The sequence below is a fragment of the Oreochromis aureus genome, linkage group 13 (assembly GCF_013358895.1).
Source record: "Oreochromis aureus strain Israel breed Guangdong linkage group 13, ZZ_aureus, whole genome shotgun sequence".
NCBI classification, from domain to species: Eukaryota; Metazoa; Chordata; class Actinopteri; order Cichliformes; family Cichlidae; genus Oreochromis; species Oreochromis aureus.
Window position 1 is genome coordinate 9,949,789 of NC_052954.1, and position 20,261 is coordinate 9,970,049.

The window sequence follows — 20,261 nt, forward strand, 5'->3', positions numbered from 1 at the left end:
TCAAAGTCTCCTTTTTATTCAACCGAATTAAACAAACGAATTCATCGAAGCTACTTCAAGCTTAGCAAAATTAAACAAAAAGCCACAATTACAATTATCACACGGCTGTTATAATGAAGCGGTTATTAAAACGAGCACACCTGATGCCCACCTTTAAAGAGCGCCTGTGCCTTTAAAGTGAACCATTACGCGCCCAGTCATAATTGTTAATAATTACGCCCCACCACCTCCCCCGCGCAGAGCCTTAATGAGATGACTGACCTGCTGTTAAATTATGCTCTTAAATTTCCTGTAGATGCTATGCCGCCCTGCTTCTGCGGAAGCAGCGGGGCAGTGAGTAGTGAAGCACTGAACCTCCTCCCCCCACCTCCCCCCACCAGACCAGCCAGTCAGCCCAGCAGCAGCCTCTGTAGCCTCAACACAGCAGCCCGTCTATGGGACACTGAGGACTTCATCTGGACGCAGAGCGCGCACTGGTTTATACCCCCATCTTTGTATATTTTATCGGTTTGATTATTGTTCTTGTTATTATAATTATTATTATTATTATTATTTAATTTTCGCCCAGAGGAACTTTTTTGGATCGTCTTTTCATTCAGAAACTTTCACCTATGGTTCGCGAATATGGGGTCAAGTTGTGGTTTCTCTCGGGGAAACATCGTTGCGCTGTTTCTGCTGCTGCTGCTGGAAGGTAAGGTTCATCATCAGTTCTCCTGTCACTGGAAAAGGGCGAAGGAGCGCACGATGAAGTTGCAAACTAATGCTAAATGTTGCACCAGTGTGTTCGAACGTTTTTGAAAACAAAATAAATGCTCTGGTCTTAACTATTAATCCAGAGGAGACGATTTAATGTTCGCTTCTTATTTTAAACGCGTTCATCCTTAGTATTATAAATTATTCAGACAGCATTAGCTTTAGTCTTTGAGTTTTTATCTCCATCTCTTACTGACCTTTCTGCCGGAGAGACCGTTTAGCGCAGAAGGAATTAAAATATGTTTATTTAAAAATTATATTTAGTATCTGCAAAGCTGGCCAAGGTGAAGAGAAATAGGTGCTGCCACAGAGCGAGCCAGTGAACATGAAGTCTAGATTGCAACTGACAAATACACAGGGCTGCTCAAGTGAAAAGCTAAATTGCAGCGTTTTGGAAGCTGAGTGATTTTTAAGGCCTTTTTTCCCCCTACGAAGTATCTGAAAGGGCACGAACACAACGCCAGCACTGTGCCACACAGCAGAAAAGTGATCCTTGCATTGTGCGCTGGCTATGCGTGGCATGACAACAATGAAACGTAGAGTAGAATGAATGCAGCCATATATCATAATATTATAATCCCGTCCACAATCCCACAGCCCAACTGCACTAACACTGCCCTCTCATGAAGTCTATATTTAAAGTGTCCCTCATAGGTCAGGACTGTGCCGCCAGTATGTCAGATGTAATGCTCGAACAAATACGTTTTTTTTGGACTTCAGAGGTTACTATCAGTGCTTGTATATAGGGAGGCAAACAAGCATTATGATCAAAGTCTTTGAGTGTATCTGGGATGTATAAAAAGATGTTCGTTTCTACGTGAATGGAGCACTGCTGTTTCTTTCCTGCAATAAACTACAGGCCTACTTAATCACCCAGGGGAGCAGTTTTCTGCAGAGTAGTTAAAAAGATTAATGCAACTGTTAAGGTAGCACACTTTTATGCAGAGTCCTCTGATTATTTTTTCACTGTTACACACGCTGTTTAATCAGTCCATAGTCCACACACAGTCAGTCACGCGCATGCTGTTCTTACAGACCTTACATGCATCCACATGGCTTTTCCTGCTGGGCTCTGCTTGCACAGTCACCAAAGCAGGCGTTTCTCCTGATATTTATAGAAGATAAGGGCTGGTGTCGTTGCACTTCATGTGTCAAGGACGTGTTGGTAATTAAATGGGTGCTGAAAGCTGCACCCTACGTGAATGTGGCACCCATCACCTGCCTGTTTGTTGCAACAAAAGACCTACACTTGTTCAGGGAGGAGAAGAGGCGAGCCATGGGCAGGTGTGCAGCAGCTGCTCCTATCTCTGGGCAAACACTGGCTGTTTGTTTTCTTCAGGAAAATATCGCATGTTATGCAAGCGGACGGGCCGCTTGGGCTGCTGCCGGGCTTGCCACAAAGTGACATAGTCGGATTTTACCAGATCGATGATTGTTTTTATTTTACCCCACTTTGTGAGGATGTTCTGCCTGTTGTGACTCCTTTAAAACATCTTAAATCACTAAATGGTTTTTACATATGAGTCATTTTCCAAGTAAATGAATCATGTTGTGATGCACTTTTTGCATCACATTACGTCTAATGTGGATTTTTATTGCTGTTTGAGTCACTGATTGAATCTAAAGAATATTTATGCTTTAAATTTCAGTGGTACTACTTTGGTAAGCTCTCTGCAGTTTTACCAGAAGGTGGTAGACGGTTTTGTGGTCTGGTGTGAACTGATCCATCTCCAGCTTAGCATTGAGAAAGGAGTTAGCAGTGGCCTTGAAGAGATCCAGGACTCCTATCTTTCCTGTATATTATATGAGGGATGGTGGAAATGAGGAGGGCAAATAACTGGGATAAAATGAAACTCTCTGTCCTGCTGAGGCCCTTTTCCTTTTATTGTATGTGATACCATGATTTAGATATTTTTTGGAGTTCAAACTCAGAAGTCTCCCTCATTGCAGAGAGGAAGATATTGCCAAAATTTATCTTCAATACGGACACTATGTCCCACCCTGCACACTGTTCTGCTAGCCAGACAAAGACTAACTAAATGCGCCACTGGATGCCATAGGAGGTCTTTCCTTCCCGTGATCGTCTACTCATGAAGTTCCACATAAATATACATATGCATTTGTCAATTTAGTTTAACTTTAGTTTTTCTGATCTTCAATTTAGTTGTACGAATGGCACAGTCATGAATGGCTATTACAAAGGAATTTCCCAGTGGGGTTTATATAACTCCTGCTCCAGGTTCCAGTTTACTGATTAGTTTAGTGTTTCTCGCTGAGATCATCAAACAAAGGAAATTGGCAATCAGTGCTCACTTTTGTAGCAATCAGCATTTTTAAATGTTCCTGAGACATTGCCCTGCACTTAAGACCAAAGTAAAGTAGTTCAAGACATAAGCTGGAGTGAACTGGGAGCTGGGACGCCTCTATTCATTGTTCTTTATGAGGATTCCCATTAGCTGCCACTAAGGCTGCAGCTGCTCTTCTGTCTCTGTGCGTACGTCGTCAGGAATCGTGCAGTCACATGCACTTCTGTGTGAACATTTTAAGCAGTTGTTTAGAAAAAAGGCCAAAGAAAGGAATATCCGGCTCGTCGTGACTTTGTTTTTATTTACATTTTGAGGAAATCTGGAGAGCTTACTGAAACAACCCTTTATTAATTAGATTAGGCCTTCAGTATCAGCTGGCAGCTTTATAAACAAAGTGTTTGGAGGTGAAAATACATTTTGTGACGAAACCTGGTCAAAGCCAAAATCCACTCCCCCTTTTTAACACACACATTTGTGTAATCTCTTACACAAAAAAGTGCCACAGATGTTTTCACGTAAAAGCATTGATCTGTTTTGCTTCCACCGTGACCTTGTTACGGTATCTCTGACCCTTCCTCGCCCTCTGACCGGTGAAACCATAACATAGTGGTATAGTGCTCCTTCTTCTCTTTAACTCAAAGCGATCATTTTCATCAGCATCTTTTCCTCTGGAGAAGTACCAGACCAACAGATCTCATTTGATACGTGGTGCTATTGGATTTAGCCCCTTACAGCATGATATAATTAAGTAAAGCTTCTGTCTTGTGTTCCTCATGGATGCATGATAAATATTGTCAATTTTCCACGCTTGTTGTCACTGTGTTTATTTGAGTGTGAGTGGGAAATATCATAATGCAAGTAGATTAGATCTTTTTTACTGAGCTACGTCAACAGGAGTGCTTTTCTTTTTTGCATCTTAGAAAAAAAATATTGTGATTCTTAAAGCTGGCTATAGCAAAAAGTTCAAAATGTGGCATACAACAGACTACATTATTGTGATTTAAAACCAGAGCTAGCTGGCGTGTTCCCTCTTTTTTAAGCTCATGAGCGACAGTAAACATGCTGTCAGCCACAGACGCTCTGATACCTGTTGGAACAGCTGCAGCACTTTAGGCTTCTTTGTCTTTTCTACTAAAGCTCCCGATTTTCCCACTTCATGAGTCACAAAACTCTCATCCTTCGAGCTTCCCAGCCAAAGTGGACCTGCGGTTTTTGAAATAACTGTCACCCAAATCGCTACTACTGCCTTGAGACTCCTGAGAGTCCCGACCTCTAATCCTGGGCTGCCATTTCTGCCGTCGCACGGATGCCGCTCCTACCTGTCAAACCCCTGTGTCTGATCCTCTAGTCAGTTCAGGGTCACACTTCGCTCTCATGCATGGGTAGAATCTAATTTGCTGTGGTGAAAGGACAAGGAGACATTGATTGAAATTTTACCCTCGGGGCATTTAGTCCTCTGGTTTCACATGGGTCTTGACAAGTTGTTTTCCAGTCGTGCAGCAGTGCACATCGTGTTTGACCTGTCATTACAACAATAAGTAAAACAAAGTACAGGCCCTGCTTATCTGAGTCCACATGGTCTGTGTGACACTGCAGAAATCAATGGGAGTGACTCTACTGCCATACTGGTGCCAGAGTCAAATTTGCACATTTACTGCAATCTCTCTAAAGAGAGCAAACCATAATAGTGGAAAATGTCCTTAAATTAACATTTTCCATAAATGCTGCTGATTCATACTTATGTTGCTGTTTTCCCCCCATCCTCTTCCAGCTCCACTTTGGCATCCATTTGTTTGGTCCTTCTTTTTACTGAAATGGGTAAACATGCTGGAAATCTTTTTTCCGTCCTCTGCAACCACCTGCCAATGCCAGAAACTCTGAAAGCTCCACTTCCCTTTGTGCTGGTAGTTCAGCGATCTCCACTCCCTGGCATAAAGCAGCGACTCTCCCCTTGTTTCCATACTGCAATCCACCAGATTCACTCATGTTAGGACAGTTGTAACAAGCAGTCAGAGTCTAGCAGTGCGAACAGTGGCGACTCATCTTAGCAGTGCCATTTAATGACGCTGGTGCATTGATGATTCCCACAATTAGGACATCTTATAAATTAATGCACTTTTACTGTGTTTGCTTCTTTGAAACAACAAGACTGTTGATGCTTCCAATGCACAGTATGTGTAAGTGATACACGTGACTGTGTTCAGCCTTGTTAGTTTTTCTCTCACTGCAGTGTTGTTCTGTTGTTTTTGCCTGCTCATTTTGCACCCGACTAAAATAATCTAACAATAACTTGATAGATCGCCTTGGAAATGTGTACAGACATTCATAGCTCCGAGAAAATGAATCCCGATGATCTTAATGATCCCATGATTATTATTATTATTTTGGTTTGCTTTATTGAGCACAATAATTAGGTCAAGATTTTAATTTGTCCAGTAACTGCACAACTAATGACATTTTCATCAATCTCAGACCATATTTAGCGCTGATTAGAAGATGTCCATCCATCCATCCATCCATTCGCTTCCGCTTATCCTTTTCAGGGTCGCGGGGGGCGCTGGAGCCTATCCCAGCTGTCATAGGGCGAGAGGCGGGGTACACCCTGGACTGGTCGCCAGTCTGTCGCAGGGCCAACACACAGGGACAGACAACCATTCACACTCACATTTACACCTAGTGGCAATTTGGATTATCCAATTAACCTATCCCCACAAGCTGCATGTCTTTGGACGGTGGGAGGAAGCCGGAGTACCCGGAGGGAACCCACGCAAACACGGGGAGAACATGCAAACTCCACACAGAAAGACCCCGGCCTGATGTTGGAATTGAACTCAGGACCTTCTTGCTGTGCGGCTGATTAGAAGATGTTACTTATGTTAGCATTCAGAGTACAGAGTAATGCTAAATGTAGATGCCACAGACTTGACTGATAAATACAGTCTCACAGAGCTGGTAGCATGAGTCTAGACTGCTTGGTGTAGTGCAATAAAAGGCTGTAAAGCAATTCTTTCCTAAATCTGGTACTTTAGGCTAAACCCTTTATGAAACCTGTGGCTGTGAGCTATTTATGCAAATATAAATAAGCTCTCTGTGTTTTGCCACAGGCATTTGGAGTATTTGCCTCCTTCTGTGTACATGTCAGTAAATCTGATGGCTTTTTACCACTGCTGTGGTGAGGGTAGATGATTTTATCAAAGCAGCCTAATGACTGTTTCATCAAACTCAGTCTGGAGCTCCATGATGTACCACGTGTTCAATTTTTGATGCCACAGTCATCCCCAGAGAAATCCTTAAACTGAATTTGTACTTGCAGCTAACCCCTAAGGAGAGGTCCTATTAGATTTCTTGATGACTGATGAACATGGTTCATTGGATCTCAGCTCTTGTATTCTCTGGGGAATAATTGGATTACATTATGTGGTAATTGATTATCATGTTACGGTATGCATCATGGTAAACTGAGTAATCTACCTGGAGCCCGGCTGCCTTTTCCAAACTCAGATCAGCTATCTTATTAATCGGATGAAAACTTTGATGACTGGGTCATTATGACAGGAAATGACTTTCTTTCCTTATTACACGTGTTGTTTTGAAAGACCGAAAAACATCAGAGTCATGCCTATATTAAATCCAGGTTCTGAAACCAGTGTGATATGATGAAGCATTTGAGCATAATAGGACAGGAAATAGAGGAGGGGGAAAGATTTCAAAACATTATGATCAATATTAGCTTTCATAAGTGGAATTATAGTTGAATGTGCAGCTTTTTAGCTAATTGAATCTCTGAAGAAAACCATTCCAGTAGCAGTCACATCTCTGGAAGCAGAGCAATCATGATAGGTTTCCGAGTGATTATTATTTATATCACCGTGATATAACTGGGTGAACTGCTCCTTAATGTGCCTGGCTACAGCTTCTTTGTAAAAGATGATGGATTCCTTGAAAATGTGGATATTGATGGGCTAAATTGTGGAGCAGGCTGTGAAATTACACTTGCACAGTAGAAGTAATATTTCAGTGTCCACGCACACGATGCCTAAGCAACTCCAATATTATGTTCGGCGGACGTGATTGCACTTGTGCAGCTTTTCTCTCTGTCTGTGTCATCAGTGGAAAACAATCAGCATCACTGTTGATTAGTGTGGTTATTGATTGATATGCTGCCAGATACACTGCCTTTCCAATGGGTCGTTACCAGGGGCAGACGCAGACCACATTGACCTTGGGAGAAAAAGGGGCACGAAGCTGAGCTCTTACTGTTGGAGGTCCAGACTAAGAACGCAATTATAATGTCAAGTTATCACACAGCAGCAGCCGGGCAGGGTCACGTTTCCTCATCTGCCACGCTGCTGACAAGGATGCTCAGTGAGGACGTCTGAGTGGGAGATCCACATATTTTTCAATGAGACTTTGAGGTAGATTAGTAAGCCAGTGGGTTACTCTAGCACATGAGCTCATAGCTGGTAAATCTATCAGGCGAAGCACGCATTGAGCTAATTGAGTTCCTGTCTTTGTCTGGGACGATGGAGGGCGTCCCACCCTATCAGCTCAGACCTGTCCCAGACATGCTGTGGTCTGTGGCTGACGGGGAGCGTGATTTCAGATTTTGTGATGAGCTTTTGTCCTTTTTGTTCTTTTGCAGTTATAATACGAGACAAAACAAACACACACACGCACCCAGGCACAATTAACTCATAGAGACTGCGATCGTAAACGACAACCAGGAAGCCCATACGTTTATAGAGACGTAAGAGGGTTTTCCACTGTTTCGTGTTCCTGTTTTTCAGCGTTGGATAAAATCAGTTTCACTATCCACTCGGCAGTACATGATATCTACTGTAAACATGGATTGCTACATGAATTGTCCTGTTCAAACACTCTCTGTTTGCAAAATTACTTTCAAAGGAATGACACTGTATGCAGGAGCTCGGCATGAGTTTTATAGGTGATCGAAGGCTGTAAAACATCTGCTTATGATGCTAATGTTTACACACTGTGAGCAATGACAGGCCAAGGCTGTTCCAAAACAGCCCACTAAAATCCGGAAAGAACGTTCTTTAGCGGTCCAGACGCGAAACATGGAAATGAAGCCTCTGCAACGTCTTTTTAATCTTTTCGGTCATTATTTAGACATGAATATAATAGGTGAAAATGTCACCACCAGCTGTATTTCTGCCATTCTCGTGCATCATTTAGGGAAGGTAATGAGTCATGCCTTGGAAAAGCATCATCATGGCTTCACAGACCAAAGATGCCATTTGCTCGGATGGGCCTGCTTGATGCATTCAATTAATTAGTTTTGATATAAACTGCTTGCTTTCTGTTGGCTTCTGTCCTAGAAAGAAATTGAATTTTGAATGATATAAACGAATTGTGTTGCAGGGGGTCCGGCCACTGTGGCTTGCAGCCAATGCCTGCCTTCATAAACGTGTTCAGCTCCCGCTGGTTAACACGTTGGACCATGTAGCTTTATTTGCAGAGCTGCTGTCATCTGCTGTATTCAATTTGTGGCCGTCGTGCGTAAGATTTCTGTAGATTAATTAAATTGTCTGTATGCATCCGATGAGGGATTGTAGAGAGTAGTGGGAGTCTTTTCTGACCTGTCAAATAGAAATGAGTCCAATCATTTAACATCTTATCCAAGCAGTAGAGACATTAGAGCAGTAATATATTATGATAATGATTAAGCTGCTTTTGGAGCCCGTGTCACTGTGATAACAGCTCCCTCTAATGGTTGTTTTGGGTATACAGTTGAAGCCCTGATGCTCAGATTACGCGTCTTTTAATGTGTTTCATACCTTTTAACTGTATAAACTGAATATAATTACAACCTAAAATAATCTGTGGACAGTTCTTTACTTTTTTCTATTTTTTCCCTCAAATCTTTTGTACAATTTCTCAGAAATCTTTTATGCATCATGAAGCCAGTTACCTATTTCAGACCTTTTCATGGTATGAAATAGTAAAAATCAGCTAAGATAGAATGGAAATATAATAAAATACAGTCAATAGCATGAGTGTGAATGACTGCATTTTGGCTGTAATAGATTTAGGGGATGGAAAAATCATCTCTAGTCATGAAACCGGCTCCCACCATCCCCACCAAGATTAACAAACATGTGCCCTGCTGTTTGTTTTGCCTCCGGAACACTTTTAATAAAAAGGTCTGCAGCCTCATTGAGCGTATCTCCATCCTTGAGGAAGGACGGCCACATTTTATCCATCAGCTCGGCCTCCTGTCATCTAAGCCCCTCAAAATTAAATCAATGTCTGAAACCAGAGCCGAGGCTTCAACTGCACCAACAGAAATAGAAAATCTAGTTTTGCTGTCTGCTAATGACATTAGTACGTTCCCTAAATGGTCGCCTACCGTCGTCAAAGAGGAACACAACAGGGATATAATTACAGAAGGAACACTCGCATCTCCATTTTCCTGTAAAACACACACGCAGCCTGCTATTTTGCTTTATGGATTACTCATCAACCCCCCCAACACACACACATGCACACACAGACTTGCAGGCAGTGATACATGCCTCCTCCGTATCATGTTATCCCTTGTAATTAAACTTTTCAAGGTGAACACAAGGAGAATCGGAAACCACATGTTATTGACCACATGAGAAATTCATTAAAGGAGCTGCATAAGTGTCATTTGAGCCCTGCTTTCAATTTCCGCTAACGTGGGAGAGAGATGAAAGATATATTAGAAGATTAAAAAAAAAAATTGGACCTGTCGTTGTCCATGTATGTGTTGATTTCCATTCAGTGCCCAGATGGCATTGTCAGTGGGTATTGTTGACTCAGTTAAACATCCAGAAAGTGATGTCTGATATGCTGTCATCTGCATCTACAATGTAACCATGCCTTATTTTTCAGTTATGGTAACATTTTCCTTAAAAACAATAATAATAACACTTTTCCCCTGTGATTCATTTGGCTACCAAATTTTAAACATCTGGTTATTTCATGTCCACTTGGTGCAGGAGCGACGTGTCTGTACGTCCCTCAGAAGGAGTACATTGAGACTGTATATGTTGGCCAGCAGGCCGGGACACCCATCCTCCAGGTCCACGCCATGCAGGACAATAAATCTGAGAAGCCACACTTCTACCTGTGCCGAACAAAGACAACCACGCCTTCACACTACAGCTCCTGGTTCTACATGAACATCAACACCGGGACACTATTCTTGAACAAAACCCTGGAGGAGAGCGACTTTGCCCAGCTATGTGAGTTGGATACAAGGCTTTTGATGGTAATGCACAGTCCTATTTCAGTGCCAGGTATTCGCTACACACAAGAGTAAATTAGTTTCTAGGCATTTATGCTCTTCGCATACCAATAATGCTCTGGCTTCGAGTTCAGGATGATAATGTGATTGCATAAAAGCAAAGAAGAGCTGTGTCATCAAAAAGAGCACTGTCTGAGATTAAAATGCCTCTTGTTTTTGTTTTGGCTCTGTGTCCCATCAGATCAAAGGTCGCCGTCTGTGAGGAAGTTATTCCTGTATACCATGGTGCGATCTGAATTCACCGACAAGCCCCTTTGCCTCATACGGAAACCTGTGCCGATCATCTTGGACTTTGTTAATGCTACATTGCCTCAGTGTGCTCAGACAGATACGAAGGAACTCTGCTTCCCACACAGAGATACGTCCAACCCACACATCATGGAAAACAGATTCCCAGGAGCCCTGCGGCAGCTCCAGCGTCTCTCCAGACTCAATGTCTGCCCCAACTACACCATCTCTTACAGTGTGGAATCAGGTTAGACACATTGGACCAAAAACATATTATCTTGTGAAAGGAGAAACATAGACGAGCCCTCAGGTACATTTTAGAAAAAACAAAACAGAAGATTTCACTATAGGTTGATGACAGAGTCAGTTTGATTGGCCAAGTACATAAATATATACATATATATGTATTTATATATATATATATATATGTATATGTGTGTGTGTGTGTGTGTGTGTGTGTGTGTGTGTGTGTGTGTGTGTGTGTGTGTGTGTGTGTGTGTGTGTGACACTGGCTTAGCTCCATTGAGATGTTTTACGATGCTGCTTTTATGTCTTATTCAGTACGCCACCTGAATCATATAGTGGCTCGTTTGTTCGATTGTTTTGTTCCTTTTTTCTGCAGACCCCCCGGGACCTTTCGCTGTAAACGACAACAAAGAGCTGGTGGTAAACGCACAGCTGGACCGCGAGGAGAATGAATGCTACAGACTCCTGCTGGTTTGTAACGTCCAGTCAGAAACCACCATCATCAAGGTGGAAACGACGCTGAATGTTTTTGTCGATGATGAGGATGATAACGCACCATATGTGAACGGAACAGACTCGGCAGACATAGTCATCAGCTATAATCGGACGAAGGTGATTGTGTACAGATGTGGTGTTGGTTAAATTCATGTTTACATGAGGCCTGAAATTTCTCAATGTGACTTTTTTTTTCAGGGTGGAACTTTTGGCACCTTGTATGTCTTTGACAGAGATATAACCCCGGTCTCAGGCAACAACCACAATAAGTATTTGGGGACTTGGCTCAACACTGACCCATGGATAAAGGAAACATTTGACATAAAAAACTCCTTCACTGAAAAAAAAGCCAAAGGCATTCGAGAGACTGTGCATAACTACCGTAAGTACTCCAAGGCTTCGCGCTAGAGAATTAGTTACATTAGGAGATGAGGCTTTTCAGGACTTCTCTTGATTTCAGAGCTGGTCCTGAAGAGGAACCTGCACGTGACAGAGAATCGCACCCTGCAACTCGACTACCTGGTCAATGACACCATCTATCCCGGTCTAGAGGGAACAGTGTTGCTGCACTTCAATGTCACCATCTTACCCGTCCAAATCCACTTCCCCAACGTCACACATATATTCACAGTCTCACGCAGAGCTTCTGCTTATGCACAGGTACTTATGACTGCATGACTGCTTATCATGCAAACCTTGAACTTTGTGTTTGGTCTAGATTTAGATTAAAATATATATTATTATAAACTTTTAAGAGAGCTGGGATAGGCTCCAGCCCGACCCAAGAATTGGAGGAGTAGAAGAAGATGGAGGATTAATGGACACACAAAAAAAATTATCTTTCCATCGTGATGGCATCACGGACAGTGGCAAAGCTATAGTCTGAATCTTTTTAGTAATCTTATTCATGACATAATTAACAAATGAATCATTGTTGGCCTATGAAAGGGACCAGGGACAAAAGTCATAGGCAATATCAACCATCAGTGGCCTCATATCAGCTTCTTTATACTGAACTCTGACAGAGAGACTTCAAGAAATTGAATTGTAGGTACTTGCTCCATTGTGATGCATTGGGAAATGCATTTGATTTGACTAACCCTGCTGTACACTGGCTTTATAAGCCATCACATTGTACATGCTTTAGTACACAGTAACTCACAACTACAGATCTCTCTGTATGTTTTACAAAATAAAGATATTCACCTGTGTCTTGCTTAAACCAAACCTGTTTACAGTCAGCAGAAGGTAAAACTTCTGGGAGGTTAAGTATCTTTTATCCATTGATTATTGTTCATTACTAATCCAGTGTAACTGACCGTCAGTGCAATTCTTTGACATTATAATCTGTTACATTAAAATCCTTAGATTAAAATTATCAAAGGTTATTTGACCATTAAATATACAGAGAGACTGCCACCTGCTGGCAGTAAAAAATAACATCTCAAATGTTTTCTGTTCATTTTCATACTCTGTAGCAAAAACAAAACTATTCTGGCTTTATAAAAGGTACCAAAATCAGATTTTTTTTCAGATCACGTAGGAATGAACTAGTAATTTGCATTTCAAAATAGTTGTATTCAGTTGTCCACAAAAGGTGTGTGCATTATCCCATCCTTACACTTGTATTCTCCAGTTTCATTCACATTTTCAATCTCTTGTCCCAACTCCTGTCAGGTTGGCAAAATCTGTGTGGAAAACTGCCAGCAGTTCGATGGCTTCAGTGTCATATACCGACTTGAGGTGCCAGATAAGAACATGTCTGCTGACTCACAGGCCTGCTATACAGCCATTAGCATCACCCAATCCCCAAACAGGAAGTGGGGACATCTGTATGTGAATGACTCTGAGGCACTGTGCAAACCCGAGTGCCAGGACTTGCAGTACCTTGTTGTTGCTCAGGAGGGAAAAGAACAGCTGGAGGCGAGCACTCAGATCCACATCAAAATAGATGGCACGGGTAAGACTGCAACAGCCCTGGACCACTTTACATTTCACAAAGTTTCCACATCACACTCTAATCTTTGCTGATATAATCTCTTGACGGCACATTATTAAGCATTATTGGAAATCTTGTTCACACTTACTTCACACTAAGCACACATGCAGACTATTTTCAAGCATTTTACCCTGATCTCTAGTGTCCTTTAAAGATTTGGTAATGTGCTCTTTTGGCTTTGCTGTACGTAGCAATCAGAGCTGGTCAGAAGAGCCAGCAGGTCCTGTCCTGTGCAGAGAACAGGCAGCGAGCAGACTGTGAGTCTACCCGAGGCCTGGGGGCAACAACCGGCAGATGCCAGTGGAGGCAGGGCACTGAGAAAGGTACTTTATATTTCATAAAGGCAAACTTTTTTCTCCTTAACTTGTAACTTTTTAACATTACTGAATGATTATGAGACCTTGGGGGAAGTTCACTAGAACCAGATGAGTACATGTTTTCTTCAGTGTAAGTAATGAAACAAAGTAAAGGGCTAAAGGGCCGAATACTGCATGCGTATCCTTTTCAGTAAGATCATTTTGCTACAGGAAGTGGCAAAACATGCTCCTAATTTGGCTGAAAAACAAGTGTGACTAACACCCTACTGTTGCTAAAGCAAGCCAACACTGTGATGCAGGCTGCTGTTAAAACCATTGCATGTTGCAATGTTAAGGAAAAACATGCAGTCAGGTTAAGACAACTTTTGAATGGGTTTTTGAATACAAAGTACTTGCAGTTTGGTTACCAGTCTTTGCTGTTTTTCCCCTGGTTTCCTGCTGAGGGTTCTCTTTCTTTTCTTGTGTTCATATTCCAGGAATAACTGAAAATTATTCAACGTGCTCCCCTGACCTGCAGACATGCCCAGATAGTGTTTGTGATGCAGTGGAAAGTAAAGATCCTTCAATCTGCCCGCAAGACTGCACAAGTATGCTTTCCCTTTTAACACACATGCAGTGTATAACAGCGAGAATAAGACCATTCTGCTTTATGTAGACTGTGCTCACACTGGATTTGTCTCTGCAGAGGAACCTGTTATTGGAGGCCATGAACGAGGCTTGAGTGGGAACGGGATTAAGGCCTGCTATGGAACCTGCTACTGCTTCACAGAAAGATGCTTCTGTGAGAAGGATGACATTGAGCGTGAGTTTCCCTAAACCACACAGAACTGCTGCTGATTAACTGAGTCTATTTTAACTCTGAACCAGCAAAGCACTGAGTGCTGCTTTCTTTAAAAACGTGCAACGTACTCTCTTCCAGAGACGCTATGTGATGAAATGTGTAAGACCGTCATTGCCACGGCTCTTCTCCTCTCCTTCATCGTGTCCATCCTTCTGTCCTCATACTTCATCCGCCGATACCACAAGAACTCGCCAAAGCCCCCGATAGCATCTGCTGAGATGACTTTCCGTCGGCCAGCTCAAGCCTATCCCATTAGCTTCCCTGCCAACAATGTCCGCCGGGGCTCGCAGGAATCAATTGAGACCGAAACCTTTAAAATACCTGTAAGATTCTTCCAGCACTTTCATCCCCTGTGTCTCATATGTTGGATCTTTTGAGAAGTACAAACCATCATTGCCTTGTCTCAACAGGAGGATCCAAAGTGGGAGTTTCCTCGTAAAAACCTTGTGCTTGGCAAGACGCTGGGAGAAGGAGAGTTTGGGAAAGTTGTCAAGGCAACAGCATTCAGGCTGAAAGGAAAAGCTGGATACACCACTGTGGCTGTGAAAATGCTTAAAGGTAAAAGTACGCAGGCAAAGGCCAGACAAGCCTAGCAGCACTTGTGATATATGAGGAGTGAATGTCTGAAGAGGTGAGTGGTTTCATCATTACGATCCCCCTCTTTTCCTCCGTGACAGAAAACGCCTCGCACAGTGAACTGCGTGACCTGCTGTCAGAATTCACTCTGCTGAAACAAGTCAACCACCCGCACGTCATAAAGATGTACGGAGCTTGCAGCCAGGATGGTAAGACCTCCGTCTTCCTGCCATCCCATCCCAGAACATGTGTGTTGCACATTGAGTCTAAGAGCCCTGCTTCTCTGAATAGGTCCATTGTATCTCATCGTCGAGTATGCCAAGTATGGGTCACTCCGTAATTTCCTTCGTGAGAGTCGGAAAGTTGGCCCGAGCTATATGGGCAGGGATGCCAACCGAAACTCAAGCTACCTGGAGAACCCAGACGACAGGGCTCTCACCATGGGTGACCTGATCTCCTTTGCCTGGCAGATTTCCAGAGGCATGCAGTACCTGGCAGAAATGAAGGTATAAGACCAAGCTGGTGTTTTTCTATTTAAAATATTTGAACAATCCAGGGGAGGATTCATTGTAAGAAGCTTAAATGTCTGTTAAAGAAAAATGTGAGGCACTTTAAATGAGTGTGCTGGTCCAACAGCTCGTCCACAGGGACCTTGCAGCACGAAATGTCCTTGTTGCTGAAGGGCGGAAGATGAAGATCTCTGACTTTGGCCTGTCCAGAGACGTGTATGAAGAGGACTCCTATGTTAAAAGAAGCAAGGTAGAGAAAATAATAGAGAAGAGTAGTTATGATACGGGTACATATACTGATATAGTTACTCAGCAGCATCTCTCTGTATTTTTCAGGGCCGTATACCGGTTAAGTGGATGGCAATAGAGTCTTTGTTTGACCACATTTACACAACACAAAGTGACGTGTGAGTATAATCACAGCTTAAAGGAAATATTCTGACATTTTGGACAACAATAAGACAATAAAGCCCATGAATTAATCAGCATGCTTTGTCTTGGCAAGAACGCAAATAAGGGTTTTCCATTTGCAAAAAACCCCCCAAGTCTCACTCTTATCTGTTCATAGAAATATTCTTAGGACCTTCTCTATTTGATTCCAGCTGGTCCTTCGGTGTGCTGCTGTGGGAGATTGTCACTCTGGGAGGAAATCCATACCCAGGTATCGCTCCTGAGCGCCTATTTAACCTCCTCAAGACTGGCTACAGGATGGAGAGACCAGAGAACTGCACAGAGGAAATGTGAGCTCTATTCTGTCTCTCTATCATATCTACTTTAGCATCTCCTCATTACCATTGAGTGTTATAACTCCCCTGCACCACATTCGGGGGAAAATGACTCAGCTGGGAGGATTAAGTAATACTCACTATATTTCACCTACTTCACTCTAAGAACTAAAACTGACATTTACTTAAAATTTTTGAGGCAACACTTTTACACTTAAAAATATTGAGTAGATTGGAAACCAGTCAAATCTGTTCAATATACTTGATCAATTGAATAACTAAAGCTTAAACATATTAAGTTGAAATGAATAATTGTAGTTGTTACACAAACATGAAAAAATTGACACTGACATGCTTGGTCAATGTAACTGAAATATAGATGGTCAGTTAATCCAAAATTCTGTTCCATTTACTTAAAATTGTAAACTGAACGTAATCAAAATTGTACTTAATATTAAATATGGTAAATGGCCTGTATTTGTATAGCGCTTTACTTAGTCCCTATGGACCCCAAAGCGCTTTACACTGCTAAAAAACCAAACAAACTAATATGTAGTTGTGTGTTTCATAATACATGTATGAAAAATGACCACATGTTAAACATTTTTCCAAATGAAAATTAAATTTTCATAAACATGGCAATAATTCGAAATAAACAAGCACTAAAAAGACAAGAGCCTTTTCCCTTTTAGCTCAAAGCCTTACATACTTACATACATACAGAACAAACACAAAAGCTCAGAGTATTTAAAAAACAAAATGAACATGGTACTCAATTACTCTACGTTATCGTGTTTTACTTACACTTCTCAGTTGTAGTTGCTGACAATAAATAATATTGATTTGAATAATTGATGATTTTAGTACAAGATACGGATGAGTACAGATACCTATTTCTCAAATATTTAGATTCAATTTTAAATAAAAATATTAAGTACATGCAAAGAAGGTATTCTGTGAACCACATACTGAATTTTTTGTCTGAGATAAATGTAAATAAATACCTTAATTTAACACAAACACATACATTAACATTTTAGACATTTATTTCAACTTATCAAACTCAAATAATTGCTAAAAGGATATTCATAGATTTTATCAGGCTCATCTAACTTATATTTATAGTGATATTTACTAAGCCTCTGAATTACTTTTTAGAGTGTTGAAAGGTGCTCCTCTTTTCCAGGTATAACCTCATGCTCCGATGCTGGAAGCAAGAACCGGACAAGAGGCCGACATTTGCAGACATCAGCAAAGAACTGGAGAAGATGATGGTGAAAAGTCGGGTATGTTGAAGCTATAAAATACCTTGTAGTACTTTATTCATTTTCCTCCCCGGCAAGGAAGCAGGGGAGCTATAAATCAGCCTCTTTCTGTGTGTTACTGGCGCGATTTTGACAACACTTCAGTGATGATCTGACAGATACAAGTTTGAGGGGTTTTATTTTTCCACTTTACACTCCTTTCAGATTTGGAGCTAGTCTAAAATAAGCAGTGTATCATTTTTTAAGGACAGCATGTGCTTTGTCCAGCACACACACAGACACATGCTGTGTTATGCTGTATGAACTGTCACTCTCCCCAAAACTCCTAAGATACCATAATTAGTGTTTGACGAGCAATCCTAAATGTGGCCTTGGGCAGTGTAATCACAGAGCATGCCAGTCAGGCTCCTGCTGCAGAAGTGAGGCTAAATATAGAGCGTTTGAGCAGATGGGAATGCAGGCATCCTATAACGCAGAGGGCTTGTTCTTCACTGTTATCAATACCAGATAATGAGCAAAACGCTGGATGCGGTAAAGAGAACAATTTGGCAGAAATTTCTGCTGGAGCTTGCAGTCAGTGCACGGGTCACTCGTCCGACCTTTGCATGCTACAATCCCCCTCCTCCTTAATCAGCCTAATCACACCCTCATCTGCTCTTGTCAGGATTACCTGGATCTGGCGGCGTCCACTCCAGCCGATGCCCTGCTGTACGACGACGCCCTCTCTGAAGAGGACACACCACTAGTGGACTGTAATAACGCCCCTCTCCCTCGAACCCTCCCCTCCACATGGATTGAAAACAAGCTCTATGGTAGAATCTCCCATGCATTTACTCGATTTTAGAAACAGGACACACTACACAAGCTCTCTTTTTTGGCAAGTTGTGATTGGCTTTTTTTTTTTTTTTCCGTAGTCAAGTGTGTGTGACTGTGATCTAGGCATGCCTTTCGCTAATGCTGACATAGCTCCCATTTCATCGTAAATGAGAGGCTCAGCTAAAAAAAAAAAAAAAAAGCTCCTGTGTCTTGACTTTTTTTTTGTTTTATTCGGACCTGCTTCTAATGTACACAAGCACTGACCAAAAATTGCTATATTTGTAAATATTGAATATAAATACCCTTCATTCTTATTTATAATCCACTCCTCATACTCATGCTTCATCTGCATTTTTAATTTGTAAATAGTTTTGTTTTTTTCCCCCATTCATTTCCACATTGTCCTCATCTCGTCATTTATTTGCACTGGAGGAAACGGTGTGTAACATTTGAAACAGGTCCTCACTGATTCAATCACTCATTGTGGTTTGAATTTCAGATTGTGATAAATTTCCTGTCTTTCTAATGTACATTAGCTCTTAATCCATTATGATGAACAGAGAAACAGTAAGGCTTTTGAATGCAACTCTCAGTTGACACTGATTACAAGTAGACACCATGTTGCATATTGCCCCAAGCGAAATGTAGGGGCAATAGTAACAATGTAGGCTTAATAAATGACAAAAAAAAAAGAAAATAATTAACGAATTACATTATCATTTATTCTGTGTTGCATATACAATACAAAGCCATAACTTTACACTTCTTAAAATCAGATCAGGATTTGTTTTGGAGAGTTTTGTTTGAGAACCTTACTGTCTGCACGCTGTTTTTCTTTCACTGAGTGCAGAAAAATGATGTGTTCTCGTTTTTAGGCATGTCATACCCCAACTGGCCCGAGACGAGCCCGGTACTGCTCAACAGACATGATGCCACTAATCCGGTCTTTACAAGATATGCCAATGATAGTGTTTATGCAAACTGGATGGCTTTGCCTTCACCCGCAAAAGCTGTGGACAAGCTTGATAGCTAAAGACAGACCGACCCTGTAGAAAAGATGACTAAGTGGTATAGATGTGTATATTTCTGTAAGACTGTACATAAACGATCTGATGCTAAAGTTGGTTCCCTTTTATTTCTGTTGCACGGGTAAGCAACTTTTCCGACTGGGGTCTTTTTGCTGCGAAACCGGCTGGACCAACATGCATCACTCAGCTCTTCAGTATGTTAATTATTATTACCTCACTGGTTATGTCGGCCAAACTGTATCACTGCATGACTATTGTACCAGATTGTATGTCAGTGTCAATGTCTTTTAAGTGCCTGTGCTGCTTCTACAATAGCTTCCAAATGTTCATGTGTGACTTTGAAGTTTCAAGCCCAGGAATTAAAGGGGACGCCTTTACCATCACCTGTTGTAGAAAGCTGGGATTGAGTGGACGAAAACGAAATGCTGAACTTATTCTGAAAATTTAAAAAAAAAAAAAAAGTTTCTACTTTAGAGGATTGTGCTCCTCGAAATGTCAAAGACCCTTTATTTTGTGTTTTTCCCACGAGTTGTCTTGAAACTGGTCTCGCCAAAGAAAAGTAAAGCAGACATGTTCAGTGAATGGTTTTCTTACTTTTGCTCTTGTTTTTTTCACATTGAAAACATCATCTTTTGAATGCCACTCCAGTGAAAGGACACGAGGATTAATGTAGACTTAATGTTATAGTTCACATTGTCCTTCACTGTAATGGCAGCCTTTGTGGAAAAATATGATTCTGTAAACCAACTCGTGTCCTTGCTGTTATGTTGTTATTATTTGTTATGTTCCAGTTATTAATAAATATTAAAAAATGTACAATGTCTGTTCCCCTTATATCTGTGAAAATAATTACAGTATGTTTA

The 20,261-nt window shown here is 41.5% G+C and overlaps 1 protein-coding gene across 3 annotated transcripts; it reads left to right on the forward strand.

Moving 5' to 3' along the window:
* The first annotated feature begins 383 nt into the window (after positions 1 to 383).
* On the forward strand, positions 384 to 20,261 carry ret (ret proto-oncogene receptor tyrosine kinase). 3 transcript variants are annotated; one of them, XM_031737892.2, is made up of 21 exons: positions 384 to 476; positions 600 to 691; positions 10,046 to 10,291; positions 10,535 to 10,828; positions 11,204 to 11,439; positions 11,521 to 11,704; positions 11,783 to 11,982; positions 13,000 to 13,282; positions 13,513 to 13,644; positions 14,115 to 14,225; positions 14,324 to 14,440; positions 14,558 to 14,802; positions 14,890 to 15,037; positions 15,157 to 15,264; positions 15,347 to 15,561; positions 15,692 to 15,814; positions 15,901 to 15,971; positions 16,167 to 16,304; positions 17,476 to 17,575; positions 18,219 to 18,366; positions 19,246 to 20,261. In XM_031737892.2, the coding sequence occupies exons 2-21, from the start codon at positions 625 to 627 to the stop codon at positions 19,401 to 19,403; spliced, it is 3,324 nt and encodes a 1,107-aa protein (XP_031593752.1). In that variant the 5' UTR covers positions 384 to 476; positions 600 to 624; the 3' UTR covers positions 19,404 to 20,261. The 3 variants fall into 3 exon arrangements, with proteins under 3 accessions (XP_031593752.1, XP_031593751.1, XP_031593753.1); XM_031737891.2 differs by having other exon boundaries at positions 395 to 691; XM_031737893.2 differs by having other exon boundaries at positions 395 to 691; positions 18,219 to 19,384.

Coding starts and splice junctions, on each gene's coding strand:
- ret (XM_031737892.2), top strand. CDS start 625: ATGGGGTCAAGTTGTGGTTTCTCTCGGGGAAACATCGTTGCGCTGTTT. Junction 10,829..11,203: donor CTCTTACAGTGTGGAATCAG/GTTAGACACATT, acceptor TTTTTTCTGCAG/ACCCCCCGGGACCTTTCGCT. Junction 15,265..15,346: donor CGGAGCTTGCAGCCAGGATG/GTAAGACCTCCG, acceptor TTCTCTGAATAG/GTCCATTGTATCTCATCGTC.